Raw genomic sequence first — 17740 nt, 5'->3', positions numbered from 1 at the left:
TTTTTAAATATAGGAATAATGACTCCTGAGGTCCAAGTGGGCGGGATTGAGCGGGAGGTAGTGCATTTGTAGAAAATTATGCTCAGCAGGTTTGCCCATTCTTCTGGCGCGGATTTCAAGTTCTCGTTTGACAGACCGTCAGGCCCTGGAGCCCTTGATTTCTTTAGCTTGAGTATTTTGTCCAGGATTTCAGCTCTGTCCGAAAGGTCGACCCACCGAGCTGTCGTCTGGGGATATAAAGGTCCTTCCTCAGAGTCTGGAGATTTGAAAAGTGATGAGTAGAACCCAGTCCATGCTGGTTCCGATATACTGTTTAGCATCATTGTAGATGCCTCCTTAGCTCGTGGGTTAACCAGACTCCAAAAATCTCTAGAGTTGGATTTTCCAATTTGTTCTAGCATGTTTTCAGAGTCTTGTTGGTGTAGTTTTAAACGGTAGCCCCGTAGCCAGTTTTTATAGGCTCTTGTTGTCTCCTTAAGTAAGCCCTAGTAGCGGGCGAGTTATTTCTTGCAGCCATTCTTTTAGCTCTGCGGAGGATGTTTCGCTGTGCCACCAAAAGTGAGTCAAAAGTATGTGCATGGTAGGTCTGGGTTGTATTGGGCCCCTTCGATCTTTTTAACGAGGCTCTATAAGGTTCCAAAAATGGTCTGTAATCCACCTTTGCGGCCTCCTTGCTGCTTCCATACAAACAAGTAATTTCTTGAATGTTGATCCGTGAGATCCTTACCCGGTTGCATTTTCCTACCGGTTCGATTCTTTCAGAGTAATGATCTGTATCTGGTTTTGTGGAGGCCCATTTAATGGCCAGCAGGTTGTGGTCGCTTTGCTGTGACTGGCAAATGTTGAAATCTATCAACCGGGCTAACAGCAATTCAGAGACGAATATGTAGTCTATTGTTGAGCTGGTCAAACCTCTTTTCCATGTTGGTAGAGAGATAGAATCAAGAAATGTAGTTGCAGAGTTGAAAAGATGTCTGGCCGTCATCAGCTTCTGCCAGGCTAAGCCTTGTTTACAAGGCTTACTCTGTGCGGGGTCTGTGGTGCTGTTATTAACCAATGGGCACTTGATGTTTAAGTCTCCACATATTATAACATCGCATACCCCAAACTCTAAGTAGACTGAGTCCAATGTGGAGGTTACTATATCAAACAGTGAGGTCTGTTGAATCCCTTTGTGGTTCCAATAAATCGACATCACCAACAGGGGGGTGCATGTTTGATGTTCTTCCCCAGCCTCCTTTCGTTGCCACGAGATAAGTACCGCGATGGCGTATGGGGTCTTCAAGACGGTTTTGATTATTTCTAAACCCACACCCATCCGGACTGCGACGATTAAGCCTGATGATGGTCTTCCTTTAGGGCCCGCTAATGCTTCTGAAAAGGCAATCTCAAAACCATCCAATGTTGGTTTGGTTTGTAACCAGACTTCTTGGAGGCATAAGATGTCATAGTCCCCTAAGTTGATGTCTCCAGAAGTTGTCAAATGTAAAAACCGTCTTGTGTTCCATGTTGCCAGAGTCAGTTGATGTTGGTCTTGGACAGTTTTTGAAGATTCTGATGGCTATTTCTGGAGGCGTGTGGATAAAGCTTTTGGTAGCCAGGCCCATGAAGACGATTCAAAGGACGATCTGGACTGAGTCGCTTTTTGGGTCTCTTCTAAGGTTGTGGGAGCCTTTGTGTTAGAAGAGCTACTACCCTCACCCTATATACCTCGCTATCTTCTAAACCTGAACTCCATTTCCCCTACTTCCATGTATGTTTGAAAATGTTACAACTGAGACGAGAAAGAATAGGGACTACCTGATAAGTACTGAGACGAATAGGCTCTGCAGAGCCATGAAGCCAAGGCCACAGAAAGGAACAAAGGACTCATACGGTGAAGCCAGACAATGCTGGGAACATTGTATAAAACGTAGCAATGGCCTAACCTCAGAGGGTGAGTCCTGGGTAGCCGCGAGTGTCTGCAGGTGTGCAGTTTCCTAGTTGCAGGAAGTTCAAACCTGCCTTGGCGAGCAGAGAAGGCAAAGCTCTGGTAACGCTAGCAGTCGGCCACGTTCGCCTGACAGAGGATTTGCAGGACCGGAGCCGCGCCACGAAGTAGCGGGAAGGCGAACAAAGGCAGATGTCAGCTGCACTGGAAGCAGACCGCCAAGACAGCTGAACAGAGTGCTCACCGTCCCAGGAAGCCCCCCAGACAAGCCGAAACCCCAGGCGAGGTAAGCAGTGGCACCGAAGACCCGGAGTGGACTTGGGGTCCCCTAATAGTCAGGCACTGATTACTGTATGTAGAAACCTTCAGTATAACGCCAGAGTGTTACGGCAGGAGCAGGAAGCATGCGCTCCTCTTCGTCAAAGTAGCAGTGAACCCCCCCCACTGCACCATAGAAGGGCTGCTATCCCATCTTACCAAACCAGAATATTAAGAAGCCAAGCATGCAAGTAATGAAATATGAGTCTGGTACCCTCACCCACAAGAAAGGAGAAATACAAGTCGTCTTTATGGCGGTACCTGGCAGGAGATTGAACCAGGTCTGCCCAAGTCTTGAGACTGGGAAGCATGGGTCTGGGACCCTCCAAGTTAAAGACTGAAAGTGATGAATTGTGAAAAACAAGTGAAATGAAGACCAAGGGAAAGGGAGTCATTCCCCCTGGTGGTGTTGAACTGTGGAACCTAGTGGAGAAAGTCCGGGGGAAGCGAGTCATTCCCCCTGGGTTTATGGGGAACACAGTGAGAGCAAGAAAAAGGGGAGAAGTGAGTCGTTCTCCTGATAGTTGAACCTGCAAGAAGGATCAAATCATTCATCCATGGGAACAGTTATTCCCTCTGGAGTGAAGAAACCGTGAACCTTCTGATATAGAGTGTTCTAGGATTGGCAGTCCTTTGATTGTGAAGTATTAAAACCAGGGGAAGGGAGTAATTCCACCTGGTTAGGAATTTGCAACCAGAACAGTGCCACCCAGTCCAGGAGAAGGGAGTTATTCTCCTGGACCAAGAACATTGACATAACTAAACTAGAACGTTAAGTGTAAGGGAAAGAGTTCGAGAGTTTGACACGGGATGGTGGACTCTTTAATTTACAAGGACATTCTGACAGACCCATTAGCACCTTATTTGAGGCATGGAAGTAGGTAAAGATAGGTTTTCTCTTTATTTTCTTGACTTAAAAAAGTCTGTAGCAATCACTATGCCACACTATGCCTGTGTGTCAATCTCCTCCTTCTGCCCCCTTACACACTGTCGAGCATTATGTGGCTTTGGTCGCTGACACGTACCTTCTGCTGACTTTCTCTACTTGCTGGGTCTCTTGTTTCTGGCATAGGGCACCTTTAGCACTGGATGAAGGCTTGCCTTTACTTATTAGAGTCCAGTCTTATGATGACTGTTTGCGGACTGCCTGTGGTGCTGTAGGGCCTCTCCCTAACCCTTTCCCTCAACCTTTAGATCAGGTTGCACTTAAGCCCGCCCTATACTGGGAACGGCTATGGAAAATAGAGGGTCTGGAGATTTACTGAGATGCCATGAAACAATTGTTGTCCCTGGTTGGAGACAAAAGCATTAAGTGGGCTGTACATACAAAGTCTATCCTCTATGACTTAGGAGCTGTTGTCCTGTGGGAATATCCATCCATCCGATCTGGTGTAAATGTACCTGTCCAGAAAGAAGTTGCAAAAATAAATATAAGAGAAAGGCTAAAAAGCAAGGCGGCATCTATGAAGCAAGGCCTGGAATACTTATCCCTCTCCAGATGATATAGTTTGTAATCATATTTACTTAGATTTAATAAACCCTCCATTTGAACAATCATTGTATGCCTGCTTGAGACCGGGGATTCTGCAAACAGCATGTTTTACTAAAACTTGGCACAAATAATGGCTTGGGTTTGTGCCCCATGTGTAGGTGGGCTGAAGAACCATGTACCCACTATATGTTGATTTGCCCCAACACAATGAAACTGAGGTATCTATGGTCAACGTGACTGCATGTTATATTTGTAACAGCAAAGTATATACATAGAGTGTGGCTTCAATGATCAAAGACCTTGAAATATGTTATAATGGAAACCTAAATAACATTCTTACTGCAATTCTATAGCCACACTTGTAACTTTTATTCTGAAATCACGTTTGTCGCACTGAGGAGCAGGGATGTAACTTGAATAATAACGTGAGGCTGCGAGCTTGGCTCTCCTCGTAAGTGTAATACGAGAACATCTAAATATAGTGGTGCCGTCTCCCTCCAGATGAGAACATGGGTTAGCCCTTGTATGATTTTAGCGATCAATTGAGAACATCTGACTTGACCTGAATTTAACATTTGTAATTAGGATCTGTTTTATACAGTTTTACTCTTGAAAAACTTTTTCAACTGTGTTTTATGGTGTATGTTTTTAGATTTCTGCATTCAAAACTTGGATGTATTCAAACTGTGTGTTATTTAAAGGTATTAAACCGAATAAAACCGGTTTTGAACTGAACGTCAGAGTAGAGAACAAAGACATAAGCATTACTGTGGAAGAGAATGGTAATCTGCTTTTGTTGCTAAATGTGTTCAGTAAATAGAATCCTTGTGCAGAACATTTTTATTTCCATTGTCATCATGAAAATTATTTGGGGGTCATTGGCATAGATGCAACATCTATGGCCGTGTTTTTTAATTAACTTCAAGAGAGGACATGTACATCTTAAAAAGGAATGGTGAGACACTTGTGACAATTCCAGTACACTGGTCATATTAAGGGGGGTTGGGAACCAATCACAGCTGGGGGTGGAAGGCTTACCAGGGATCAATACCTCTCCTGTCCCCTCCCAGGCCCTCTGCACGGCCTCGGCTACTCATTTCATCTAAGAAACTGTGGACATCCTGTCCTCTCTCTCTTCCTCTCCCCCTCCTCCCTCTGCTCCCTACCCTTCCTGCCCGGTTAACTATCGTCCAATCTCCATCATCACCCCTTTGCTGGGCAAACTCCAGGAAAAACTGGCCATCTCCCAGCTTAATCGTCACACTGAATCTGTTGATTGTCTCCATGACAATCAGTCTGGCTTCAGAGCTGCCAGAAGCACGGAAACTGCTCTCCTGAACATCCGTGAAGACCTACTGTCCAACCTTGATTCCAACACCCCCTTTGCCCTCATCTTACTTGATCTCTTTTCTGCCTTCGACACGGTCAACCATGCCATCCTGCTCAACCGTCTCCGTGATAACCTGGGTATCACCGATCAGGCCCTGGTTTGGCTGACCTCCTTCCTCTCCGATTGACCCTTCCAGGACCAACTTGGGTTCTTCCTCTCCTCTATCTCTACCTGTGGGGTTCCCCTGGGGTCTAACCTCTCTTGCTAGCTGTTCAACCAATGACTGACACTTCTTGCCCACGGCATTGCCACTCTCTGCCCCACCTTTCAGTGCTATGCGGATGACACTAATTTTCAGGCTCCCTTCCGCCACCTCTTCTACTGCTCTCATCTCTGTCTGTCCGTCCGTCCGCCATCCAGGAGTGGTGTGCCGCCAATGATCTCTGCCTTCATGCCAGTAAGACAGAGATTCTCCTCATCGGCACACCTGCTCCCTCCTTTCCTGTCACCATCTGGCTGGCTTCTCTTGGCCCTCTTCCTGCTCCCATTTGTGAGGCTAAAAGCCTCGGGGTCATCTTCGACTCCCACTTTCCTTCTCTCCTCACATCTCTGACGTCTCTAAGAAGTCACGCTACCAGTTGTACCTCCTCAGAGGTATTCTTCCTTTCCTCTCCTTCCCCCAGAAGCTCAGTGTCTCCAGAGCTCTGGTTCTTTCTAGGCTGGACTACTGCAACAGCCTCTATCTAAATCTGCCTGCCTCTACTCTCTGCAACTCATCCAAAACAGGTCTGTGAGACTTGTCCTTGGCCTCAAGCCCAGGGATTGTATCTCTCCAGGACTGAAATCTCTGCACTGGCTCCCAGTGGCTGTGAGGATTAAGTTCAAAACCCTCTGCATTGTCCACAAGGCCTTCTGGGGCCTGGGACCTCAATACCTTCAGCTCTCTCTAAATATCTTCCTTCCCGAGCTCTTTGCTCATCCGCCTCTAACTCCCTCAGGGTCAGTCGCTTCTTCAAGCAGCGAATTGGTGCTAGATCTTTTTCTTCTGCTGGATCCTCCCTCTGGAACAGCCTCCCTGCCTCTCTGAAGCTTGAGGAGAACCATCTCTGGTTCCGGAAGCACCTCAAGACCCTCTTTGCTTCTTTCTCTCCTCCTCTCCCCTGCTGACCTCCTGGCTGAATCTGAAACTGCACTGGCTACCTGGCTACCCTCTGATCTCAGGCCCAGGTCCCCTCCCTGCCAGTTGCACACCTTCACTGCCCCCCTGCAACCCTTGCACTAGAGGACTGTTTCTGTATCCCTACAGCCCCTACTAGCACTTGACACCTGATGCCTGCACTTACCCTTGCACTTGCCACCAGCTGGCCGCACTTCTATTTATTGTCTTTATCTATTTTACTGTTATCCTACGTACTGCACTGACCCCTCCCCTTTCCCCCGCACCTTTCCCCTTCCACCCTCCCCTGCACTTACACGATCTCAATGTCACCTGGCCTAGTAGGATCATTGTCTCTGTCTTCCGTCTGTTTCCCCTCCCTTGCCTCGTTGCGCCTTGAAACTCGTGTGCATAGGCGCATTACAAATGCCATATCATATATCGCAGATATCATATAATAAAGATCAAGTGCTCCTTCTGAGGAGGATGGTAGCAGTTGAGGGTGTCCCAGTTGATACCACCCCCAATGTGCCTGCATGCTGTTATGCAGTAGACCTTTGTCTAACACCATGTATCATGTACAAAAGGCTTGCCAGATCTTTTCAATTTCTTGTAGAGTCAATGGAGAGAGAGAGAGAGAGAGAGAGAGAGAGAGAGAGAGAGAGAGAGAGAGAGAGAGAGAGAGAGAGAGAGAGAGAGAGAGAGAGAGAGAGAGAGAGAGAGAGAGAGAGAGAGAGAGAGAGAGAGAGAGAGAGAGAGAGAGAGAGAGAGAGAGAGAGAGAGAGAGAGAGAGAGAGAGAGAGAGAGAGAGAGAGAGAGAGAGAGAGAGAGAGAGAGAGAGAGAGAGAGAGAGAGAGAGAGAGAGAGAGAGAGATATATCTCTTTATCTTTATCGCTTCATAGATGCCGCCTTGCTTTTTTGGCATACAATGATTGTTCAAATGGAGGGTTTATTAAATCTAAGTAAATAAGATTACAAACTATATCATCTGGAGAGGGATAAGTATTCCGGGCCTTGCTTCATAGATGCCGCCTTGCTTTTTAGCCTTTCTCTTATATTTATTTTTGCAGCTTCTTTCTGGATAGTTACATTTACACCAGATCGGATGGATGGATATTCCCACAGGACAACAGCTCCTAGGTCATAGAGGATAGACTTTGTATGTACAGCCCACTTAATGCTTTTGTCTCCAACCAGTGACAACAAATTGTTTCATGGCATCTTTGTAAATCTCCAGACCCTCTATTTTCCATAGCCGTTCACAGTATAGGGCGGGCTTAAGTGCAACCTGATCACCAAGTGGGGTTATATTAAGTTCTAGTTGTACTAATGAGGACGGAGCGCAACAGGAGGACTAACTTTTCGAGAAATGTGTGCTTTGTGATGGTTAAGTCCACAATATTGGCATAGCCTCAAAGTTCGGAGCAGTAGGTGACCGCCTATAAGGCCTGTTTTATATAAATCCAAAGCCAGGTATATTGCCCCGCTACCATGCCTAACAAAATAGGATTGAACATCCCCACTGGGTTTCTCCAAGTTGTTTCTCGCTTTGAGAACTTGATGACTCCATCTGCCGATTTCCTGAAATCTAACACCCAGGTAGTGAAAATGTCCAACCTGCTCCAACTTGGTTTCATTTACTTTTATTGACAGGCGGCAATGTTTGACGAATTGCGGCTTGAACACCATAACCTTGGTTTTACCTACATTTTAATCAAGTTGCAATTCCTTACATTTAGACATGAAGATGTTTAATGGCTTCTCCGGGCCTGTAGGGGTAGTTGCAAAGATAACCGCGTCATCGGCATAAAATAATGCTGGATAGTTCCTTGACGTCATTTTTGGGCAATCTAAGCAATCTCTTTGAAGGCCATCTGTTATCTCCTGGATGTAGATAGTAAAGAGTAGGGGTGCAATACGCACCCGTCTCACCCCCTCGCCTCCAAGACCATAGCGTACCATTGCTTGGTTCTCAGAATAAAGCAGCATTTCAGGGGCCAGCAGCTCAATGGGAATCTTACTCTCTGCTAAGATTTGCCAGAACGTGTTTCTTGAGACTGAATCAAATACTGTTTTTAAATCCAGGAATATTGTATATAGTTTCATTTTATACAACAGTGTATACTTCTGGATTATCAAAAAAAGCAAGAAGCAATGATGCAGTCCCTCTATTACTGCAGAAGCCTGCCTGGAGGATGCTGATCACATGATTGTTTTCAACCCATTCTTGCAAATGAAACAGGATCACCTTCCCAAAGGTTTTTCCCGTGCAATTGAGCGGAGAGATTGGGCGATAATTCCCAGGGAGGTCTCCTTCCGCCCCCCACTTTTTTGTATATTCCCACTATTATCGCGCTCAGCCAGGAATTTGAGACGGACCCCCTTCTAATTGTTGCATTTAAGATTTTACATAAGGTCGGTGCCCAGAACTCCACCTCCTCTTTGTAAAGATCTAATGGGATTGATCGGGCCCTCCAGCTCTCCCACTTTTCTGGGAAGCCAATGCCCTCTCCACCTCCCAGACCGTTATGGTCAAACCCCTGGGTACGGTGATCGTGTCAACAAAAAAGTTTGGAAAATAGGGAGCCACGCCTTAGAGCTCTGATATAATGTGGAAAAATGAGACTGCCAAAGTTTGACTGAAATGGAACATTGTTGTGTTTGGTCGCCGTTTAGATCTTTTGCTGCAACCAATTTAAAAAAGAGTGTAATCTCGTTCTTCCAGTGCTTTGTTTTGCGCCATTGGAGTACTCTTAATAAACCCCCCACCCTCCTGGCCCACCATAATTAAGTTCTTATATTCAGATGTTAATGTACACAGCTTAGTTTTGTCCACCCACGATTCAGTTCTTCCACATCTCATCAATCTTTTCTTTGCCTTTGCACAGTCTTCATCGTACAAGACTACTTTCGACAAAGTTTTTCTATTTACATTAGCTGTGGATTGAGAGAAAAATGGAATCAGGTTGGCACCAAGCTGGTCAGCCTCCTTCAGTATTTCGTTGTCTGTTGACTCACTACTGCAAATGATACCCAGGTTTTCCAGTATAGAGCCATGCAATGCTGGTTTGACTTCACGCTCTTATACTGCCTATTTGACTGATTCTCGTGCATGACCTACAATGGCGATTGGTTGTTTCCCCTGAAGAGCACTAACATCTTCCTTAACCAAGCTGCCACTCCTGATACCCATGCTTAATGGGAAGTGGTCACGTTCTGATCTTACTTGAACCTCAGAATCATAGATCCTGTCCCACCTATTATCAGAAATCAAAATGCAATCAATGCACGATGAAGCACTACTGCCTTTAAGTGTTAGATTGGCCGGCTAATCTTTGGAAAAGTAACCATTGCAAGCCCTCAACGTTAGATTATGTAAAAGACTGAGTGATTCAAGTGCAACTTGGTGGGTTATTTTGGGGGGGCAGCAATCAAATCCGGTATATCCGAGGCAATATCTTGGCCATCCCAGAGACCTGTTTCTTTTAAGGGTTCGATCTGCAAATTCGTATTTCCTGCCACCATTATATAGCCACTTGCCAAAGTCAAGTGGCTCCTTGGAATTTATAAGGTTTTGGAGTCCATGGAGTGTTGATGGTCTGTTCTATAGATTTAAAAGCAACAGACACTCCATCACCAGTCTTTATTGACAAAAACTGGAGATCAGGGGAATTTGTGCATTGATCAATTACTGTCCAATTCAGGTTAATGTCAATCCAGATTTGCAAAATGCCCCCTGGTCTTCCTCTAGGACCCTTTGTGGCTGGTATGGTGTACGTTTTGTAACCCTGAAATGAGGTGGGTTCAAGTGCCTCTGTCTCTTGAAATATTACTTGGTCGTCACGGATAAATGAACACCAGTTTGGTTCATATTTGACAAGATGATCCCACCACATTCCAGGATACAATGTTGCAGATTGATGGTTTATCTGTGCTGCTCCCCCGCCCCTGTTCCAGTCAGTCGGCACCCTCAAGGCCATCGGGTCCCCTGACATCCCACTATCTGTCAGAACACATGCTGCTCCCCGGTCTACTTTTTCGCTGAAGATTAGTGCTTTGTGGGATTTCCTGACGCAACTGGTGTGTCCACATTTGATTGACAAAGGATTCATAGGACTTGATAATGATCTTCACAATATCGGGAGGATAAACCCGAAGATCAATGTCCAAAATTCCCCCCACCAAATCCCAAGACGTCAAAAAGACCTGGATGTAATCAAACCTGCGATTGGTGGTTCTGCCCCTTGTGCAGCCTTTGATATCATCTCTGATCAATGAAAGACATCCCTTTGTATGACGGACCCAGTGTATACATTTGTTTTTAAGAGCTTTGTGATCTTCATATGAGTTAAGGGTTATGATATGATTGGTTATTTATAACGCGCTTAATATCCAGAGTTTTCTAAGCACGGACCCGCGGCTCGAACCTGTGTTGCTGTGTGTTGTCTTGCTTCCAAGGCGAGCACGTTGCCCCTGAGCTATCCTCCTGAGACAAGGGACATTAGTCATAATTACAGAAGGGTGGCCTTTAACTCCCATTTTATTTGAGCCATCTTTTTTCCTTAAGGAATAATCTCGCACCCCTATGGGTGTGAGACTGGAACCGGAAAATGGGGGCCTAGTTCCAGTACGGAATAATCAAATTTGTATACCAGGCGCATTTATAGTACTGAAGTCAAGCTTCCCCTGGCCATGCTGCTGGATAAATTGATTCCACAAGGAATTTCATTCACCTCTCCAGGTCCTGCTGGCTTCCCTACCGTTACCCACTGCCAGAGGAGAGGCACCAAAGATCAAAATTACATTATGCGCTGCATTTTGTGTAATATGTGAACTTATCTTGCGTTTGAGGGATTTATCTTCCTTGTGGTTTTGGGCCAATAGTTCCTTGTTATCAACAGGTGCCTTTAGATCTGTATTTGTTGTAACAGGTATACCTTGGCACAACAGGATCATCATCTCTTTAGCTTCCTTTACCACTTCAAATATTTCTTTCAGTTGAGTGTTAATCTTATTAACTATAAAATATTTTATTTCTATTAGAGAGTCGGGTTTGGTAACCTGTGCAGAATGTCACGGGTTACCAAAACAACACTTAAAGTTCTCCTCAAAAGTTCACTGTTCTTTGTTTTCAGGTATAACGATCACTTTGGGTCTCACTCAGCTGGGTTCACACCCTCTTCTTACACAACGTCTCAACGGGGCTCCCTAGCTCGAGCTCGGACCCACTTGAGACTTTCAACCCCAATAGCCCTCCCTCAGCTGGGCTCTGGCCTTGGTAGGGTTCGCTTTAATGAGTAGTTCACTTATATCGAAGACTTTCAATAGTGCAAATGATTTTTCTCAGACCCTCGCTTGACCACTTCGATTTCCTTGTATCAGAGTTTCATTTGCAATGTCGCTATTCAGATATCAAAGTTTCACTGCTTTGTTTGTTTGTAAGACACCATTTGCCAGAGTCCTTCGATTGAGCCCGCACCCCCCCCCCCCCGTGGTGCTGGAGCACTCTGCAAACTTGTATCTTTTGTTTCTCTTATAAAATGTTCAACACACTTATCAGCTTTCCGTATTTAACTTGCGTCTTTAATCAGCCGCTTCAACATTCGCTCTATAAGGATACATTGTCACCCCTCGTAACCTTCATTTAAACACAGACCAGCCTCGTACAGTTCCTTCCGACTCACCGGCTGTGGTGAATGTTCTGCTTTCGGGTTTGATCTGTGAGCCAAGGATGATACCATGGCAGCTGTTGTTCCTCCCTGACTCGGCCAGTCATGCAGGAAGGCCCCGGGTATCGCGGACACACAGAATAGGATTCTCTTGCTTCACTTCCTGGCTTTACACATGCTGCTTTCAAATCCTCAAGAGTATAAGGCTCCCTCGTCGAAAAGCTGATCCTCCCGCACTGGTCCACGCCCAGGGTCTGGATCCAAAGGCGATGGCTGTGCCCTGGCCACATGGGAGAGAGACACCCAGGGAGTAGGGGTGAGACACCTTGTGGTTTCTCACCCCACACATAATCAGGGTTAACTAATCCGTTTTAGTCCTGACCACCCCATCATGTTCCCAAGGAGTCTGTAAAAGTCAGTGAATAATCAATATAGTTAACTGTTACTAAAAAGGTTTATCATGTGGGCTGCCTAATATAGGAATTACAAAGACAGTCCAGCCCAAATCCAAATTTCAGTGACTTAAGCACAGAGCCGGGCCAAAATAAAGTAATTCCAATTCAGTTTACAGTTCACCAGTTCAATGGAGATATAAAATATCTCCTAGAGACACAAAACGGGTCAGGGCTCGAGCTGGACATGCATAATTAGCTTAAAGGGCTGCCTGAGTCTGACCCCCCGCACCCCACTCCGTGCTCTGTAGAGAAGGAATGAAAAAGGTGGCACAATCCTGCGCACTGTGTGATTAGGCACAGGTGCAGCGACTTTAAGCAATCCTTTATGCGCTTTTCCAGATCCTTATGTTGGTCCCAAAATCATGTTATTATTGTGTTGTTGTTTTAGGCTCCGACTCCACAGCATGAGTCACTTAGTTTTGGATGCCATGTGATGTACGACACTTAGGTTTGGGACTGGCTTGAAGGCCATATATGGAAGAACTCCTTATCTTTACCTCCATCTCTCCCTATTGCAAAATTGAGGTATGAGTTAGTCATACTACCATTGGAAGGTTCTTGCCTTATATAGACTTATTCTCATACCTCAAGATCAGTCGCTGTATGTTGACATTAATGCTGATCTTTTCACACACTAGAATTCTTACTTGTCAACCCTACACAGATGCTGAATTGATTCTACAGAATAGTGATTGCAATAGTGAGATTCTGAAAGCCAATCTGGACAAGGTTAAGCGTGCCTTGATGCGCGCTGATTAGATTCAGACTAGAGCATCGATTAGCAGCCTGAAAAACACCAAAAGTTATGCACCTTGTGAAAAATCTAGCCAGTATGTCCTTCCATATATTAGATGCTTTCCCAATACATCATGGCACGCAGAATTGTTAAGTTTTCGACTCAATCTGCTCAAAACTAACTAAATGCAATGTCTATGGCAAAAACTTGACCCAGTAGCCTCTTTGTGGTGAATGGTTTATACAGGATTCATACAATTTGCTTATATCCAGTTCTGCCACTTTTGTGCAGCGAGTAAAATACTTTGCATATTTTGTCCATGATCCATTTTGGCTCCTTAACCATGCCTTTTGGCATAGGATATCTTCTGGGAAAGAGATTCCACTATCAATTGCTTTGTTAAAATTCTTAAAAGAATTCAATCTTATAAACATTTCTTTGATTATTAAAAAATGAGATGTATTGATCTTTACATGTCAGAGTTTAGGTGTTTAATTATTAGATAGAAATTAATTAATTTTATCTCCACCTTGTGAGAAGAGAATTTTTTGTTCCTTTTTTGTCATTGTTCTATATCTGTTTTAGATCATGAGCAATTTGTTAGATAGAAATTAATTGTTGGTGTTTACCTAAAGGGATGAAAATGTATTGTTCTTTTTTTAGTTTGTTGTATCGTAATTATGGTTTTATGTGAGAAACCTGTGTAAAAAGTCCTTTTTGTTGGTGACTAAAGCACAATATTTTTTTTTTTTTTAAGTCATTTAGGTTGTCATTTGGTTTGTCATTTATTAGATTGTTATTAACGTGGCTTATTCTGCTACTGAAAGAGAAGCGAGAATGAGTTTCTTTTTAGAACGAAGAGAGCTCTGTGAACTGTGTATGCTCTTTGCTACGGTCACTCAGGCTCGCTTTTGTTTTTTTTCTGGGAATACCGGCAAGAGGCAAAATTGCTCTTTTGTCTGAATTCAAAAGTACATGGTAAATGTGCTCACCGGTCTACCGCTAATTCCAACTAATTCTAGCTCTGCTTCATAGATATGGCACAGCAAGTTTGCGAGAAGAGTAGGGACAAGCAGTTAGTCTGCCCTGCATCGAGTTGCAGGATTTCCCTCACTGGCTTCGCAGCAAGGGTTCACTGGCCGGATTTTATACTTGTGCTACCTCTGCCAATTAGTTCAGGGTGTAACGCCGGCTCCAAAGGTGAAAGCAGCGTTAACAGCGTGCTGCAGGCTTTCCCTCACAGGCTCCATCACAAGGACTAGATACAACAATGAACTTACTTCCCTATGTGTCACAACTTCTCATTGTAGTATTTGCAAGAACAAGGTTGCCCATTGTAATGCCCTTCAGTAATTACACATCGGGAGAAAGGAGAAAACCTGCAAAATTCCAATCTAAGCATATCTAATAGTTGTGCTATTTGTTTGGTTTTTCATTGGTACTTCTATTTGTCCACATTTATTTAAACCATCTGCCTTGCTGCGTGTAGGATTCTAACAAAGCACTTTATTTATGGGTAGAGCTTGTGATCTGTTGAGTGACTGATATTGAACTTATCCCACTGACGGCCCTGTTGCATTGCATACCTGCTGGTTATGATTATATGCCCTATTGAGCTGTGTACCCGCTTGTTATAAATTATATGTTTGTAGTTTTACTGAAACTCCCACCTTAAGTCCCACTGCTAATTTATAAAGTCTTCTGTGTGACTATCTCTTTGCCCCCAAAATAGAGATGCCCCTAAGTAAACCCTGTATGTAATGTTTCATTTGTGATAGCCCTAAATGTGTCTTATGTACTTTCTCTCTTTGCTAGATGAAACATGTGATGCAAATCCTGGAACGGCATGAGATACAGCCTTATGAAATTGCATTGGTCCATTGGGAGAATGAAGAGATTAACTACAGAAAAGGAGTGTAAGAAATCACATCTAAGCCTTTTAGCACCAGTGGTTGGCTCCTATTTTTTTGCTTTGTTTTTATGCTTAAAATGTTATGTGCTAGGATCTGGAAACATGTTGTTGCCAGAGTACGAAGAAAGGAGAGCAAGAAAAGAACATCCGGGATAGGAATATGAGAGTGTAGAAGAAGAAAATCAAGTAATAACTGAGCAGCTGGAATGCGCCAGTTAACGTTTGTTAGATCCAGGCATCAGTGGGAGATCAGGACAGATTTCACCTAGAAAAAACACCAAAGGAGTGAGAAATAAGGCTGTGGCTTTTTGGCCCTCGCTGTAATCGCCATCCTAGACAGTAGGGGTTACTGATCCTTACTTGCCAACTTCAGGGATCGGGACGCCTGGCTTTGTAAATGGAAAGCCCACAGGAGACAAGAGTGGGACAACCATTGATGTGTACTGCTATTCCAACACTCTAAGACTAATCAGCCTCATTTGAATATTGTGTAGACCCTTGAACCATCTCTTGAATCATCAATGGTATGCTTGAGGGCAACCGTTCAACATCATGATTGTTGTAGATCTGTAGAAATGTGGGTTGGCATATTTAGATGCTGGTTGTAATATGACTGCACTGGCTCGTGTCTCAGTTTGCAGCTATTTTAGGGTATGATGCTTGGGGACAGATTTTCAAAACATTTCTTAGTGCAGCCCAATCCACAAAAGGTATCAGAATGTGGGCATCTTAGATGCACACATTGAAATGCTATGTTTCACTCCTTTATGCAACTAAGAGGGCGTTCTCCACATTTCAATGTTCATCCCAAATCCACAAACACGATGCAACTAGAAATGCATAGAAAATAGTCACATTCCACTGTGTCTTCTTGGCCGGAGTGCATTGCAGGGTCATTTGTGCATTCTGTTTCAAGTGTAATAGCAGCAGTGTAAAATGCTGCTGTCACACCTACATTTCTGTCCCCAAACAGGGAGAGGAAAATGGCTTTTTGTTTGTATATTACACTATAACAGGTCTTTTAATACCTGTCACTGTGAAATACACTCCCAGCACCCAATTAAAAATCGGTGTCAGGAGTGCGCTCTAGATACTAATGTATGCAAGGGGATGACCAGCACATCGTGTGTGCTGCATCTCAGCCCCTGGATATGCAGACGTAATCTTTGGGATAAGTGATCTGCACGTTTCTGAAATGAATGCACATGAGAAAAGCGCATCCTTTGCTTTTTTCATTTTCGTTCATTTTTTTTAGAATCTATCTCTCTTCGTATTCTCTGAATTTGAATATTGAATATTTAGGGCCAGGCAGTGGGAATGCACTCTGGTCTGCTCTATCCCCAACCACAGTAAAGCATTGCTGAATATCACCAACCATGGTTGATCTTTGCACCCTACCCTTCAGTTAAGCTATACCACCCACTTGTATTCTCTGAAAGCAATCCCAAAATAAAAATGGGGATTAAAAATACTTCCAACAAAAATGGAGACATCGACACATATGAGCATGACCATTTTTTGTATGTTACCTCTTCTCCTTTTGTGCTGCAAATATCTGTGGCCCATCCAACAGAGGTCAGAAAGGTGAGATGAGGTCCTTTTCAGGCATGATCCCATGTGTAAATTCATGCTACCCTTTTCATGGATGGAGGGTGAGTAACAGGGGAATGTCTCAAATATGGAGCCACAGATGAGGAATAATCCATGACAGCGGAGCTGTGAGTAAATCTCTCATTTTCCCAGGTTTTCACATAAATGAGCACCTACAGTTTGGCAGCTCTCCTCAGCCAGGTGTGAACTGGAGAGGAGGTAGCATAGCCTATGTCTCCAACACGCTTAAGGATGTTCAGACCCATTTTGCCCTAACAGCTTTAGGCTACAAAAGAGGCCCAACACAAACAATGTGAAGAATCTGAACCATTCTGGCAGATTTATTCAATAGTCTGTTGATAAAAGGTCCTGGATGTACCTCGAGTGCTCAGGACGAGTCGGCGTAAAACTTTCTCAACTGATTTTATTATACAAACTCAAGATAGTGTTGCAAAATTGCCAACATGGATTCCTAAACAAGGTATTTGTGAAAGATGGAACAAAACCGGCTTACCAACAGGGTATCTTAAGGCGCGCCTCGTTATAGGCTTACTATAACCCTAAGGGTGCTATCTATTTCACACTAGGGACAAGTGTACAACTCACTCCTTCTCCAGTCTAGCAATATATAACTAAACCATAGGGTCTTGTTTACCTCTCTCTTGCTGGGTAATTAGAAGACTGAAAGCCCAGGCTTTCAGAAAAAAAGTTATTCTTGTCTGAGTTGCTAATCGCCCCAAAATCCCATAGGGTGTGAAGTATTGGAATCACAGTTGGTATAAACATGAGAATATTTGCCAGTCTCTGAATATCCCTGCTTGTAGGTTCCATTCCAATTTCGCAAGTTGCAATAAATGAAACCGTATCAAACTAAGCAACACACATATCGCGTGAAACTGTAACAAGCAAGGTTATGCGTACAACTGAACAGAAGTTGCAAGAATGATTTGATTGGTCAAAAGAAATACGACATATACAAAGTAACAGAGTGGTCCTGCGAACATGAAACGCACTCTCGAAGGTCTCTGTGAAATGTAGTTATATTCATAGCAGAAAGAGGAAAAAGAAATAGCGGTGACTTTTAAGTGTTTGAACATTAAAAGGAAAGGCTTGCGCACAATCGAGGGAAGCCTATGAAAGTTTGTGGAAAG

The 17740-nt window shown here is 44.1% G+C and overlaps 1 protein-coding gene across 3 annotated transcripts in view; it reads left to right on the top strand.

Moving 5' to 3' along the window:
* The window catches only part of RMND1 (required for meiotic nuclear division 1 homolog), a 647398-nt gene that overhangs the window by 318661 nt on the left and 310997 nt on the right, over positions 1–17740 (top strand). For all 3 annotated transcript variants that reach the window (XM_069628317.1, XM_069628319.1, XM_069628318.1), the window contains one exon: positions 14903–15003. In XM_069628317.1, the coding sequence (XP_069484418.1) occupies positions 14903–15003 (101 nt within the window). The remainder of the gene's footprint in view (positions 1–14902; positions 15004–17740) is intronic.

This window comes from Ambystoma mexicanum, chromosome 12, assembly GCF_040938575.1.
Source record: "Ambystoma mexicanum isolate Mex_15411 chromosome 12, UKY_AmexF1_1, whole genome shotgun sequence".
In the NCBI taxonomy this organism is placed as follows: Eukaryota; Metazoa; Chordata; class Amphibia; order Caudata; family Ambystomatidae; genus Ambystoma; species Ambystoma mexicanum.
This window is presented reverse-complemented; position numbering and strand designations above follow the sequence as displayed.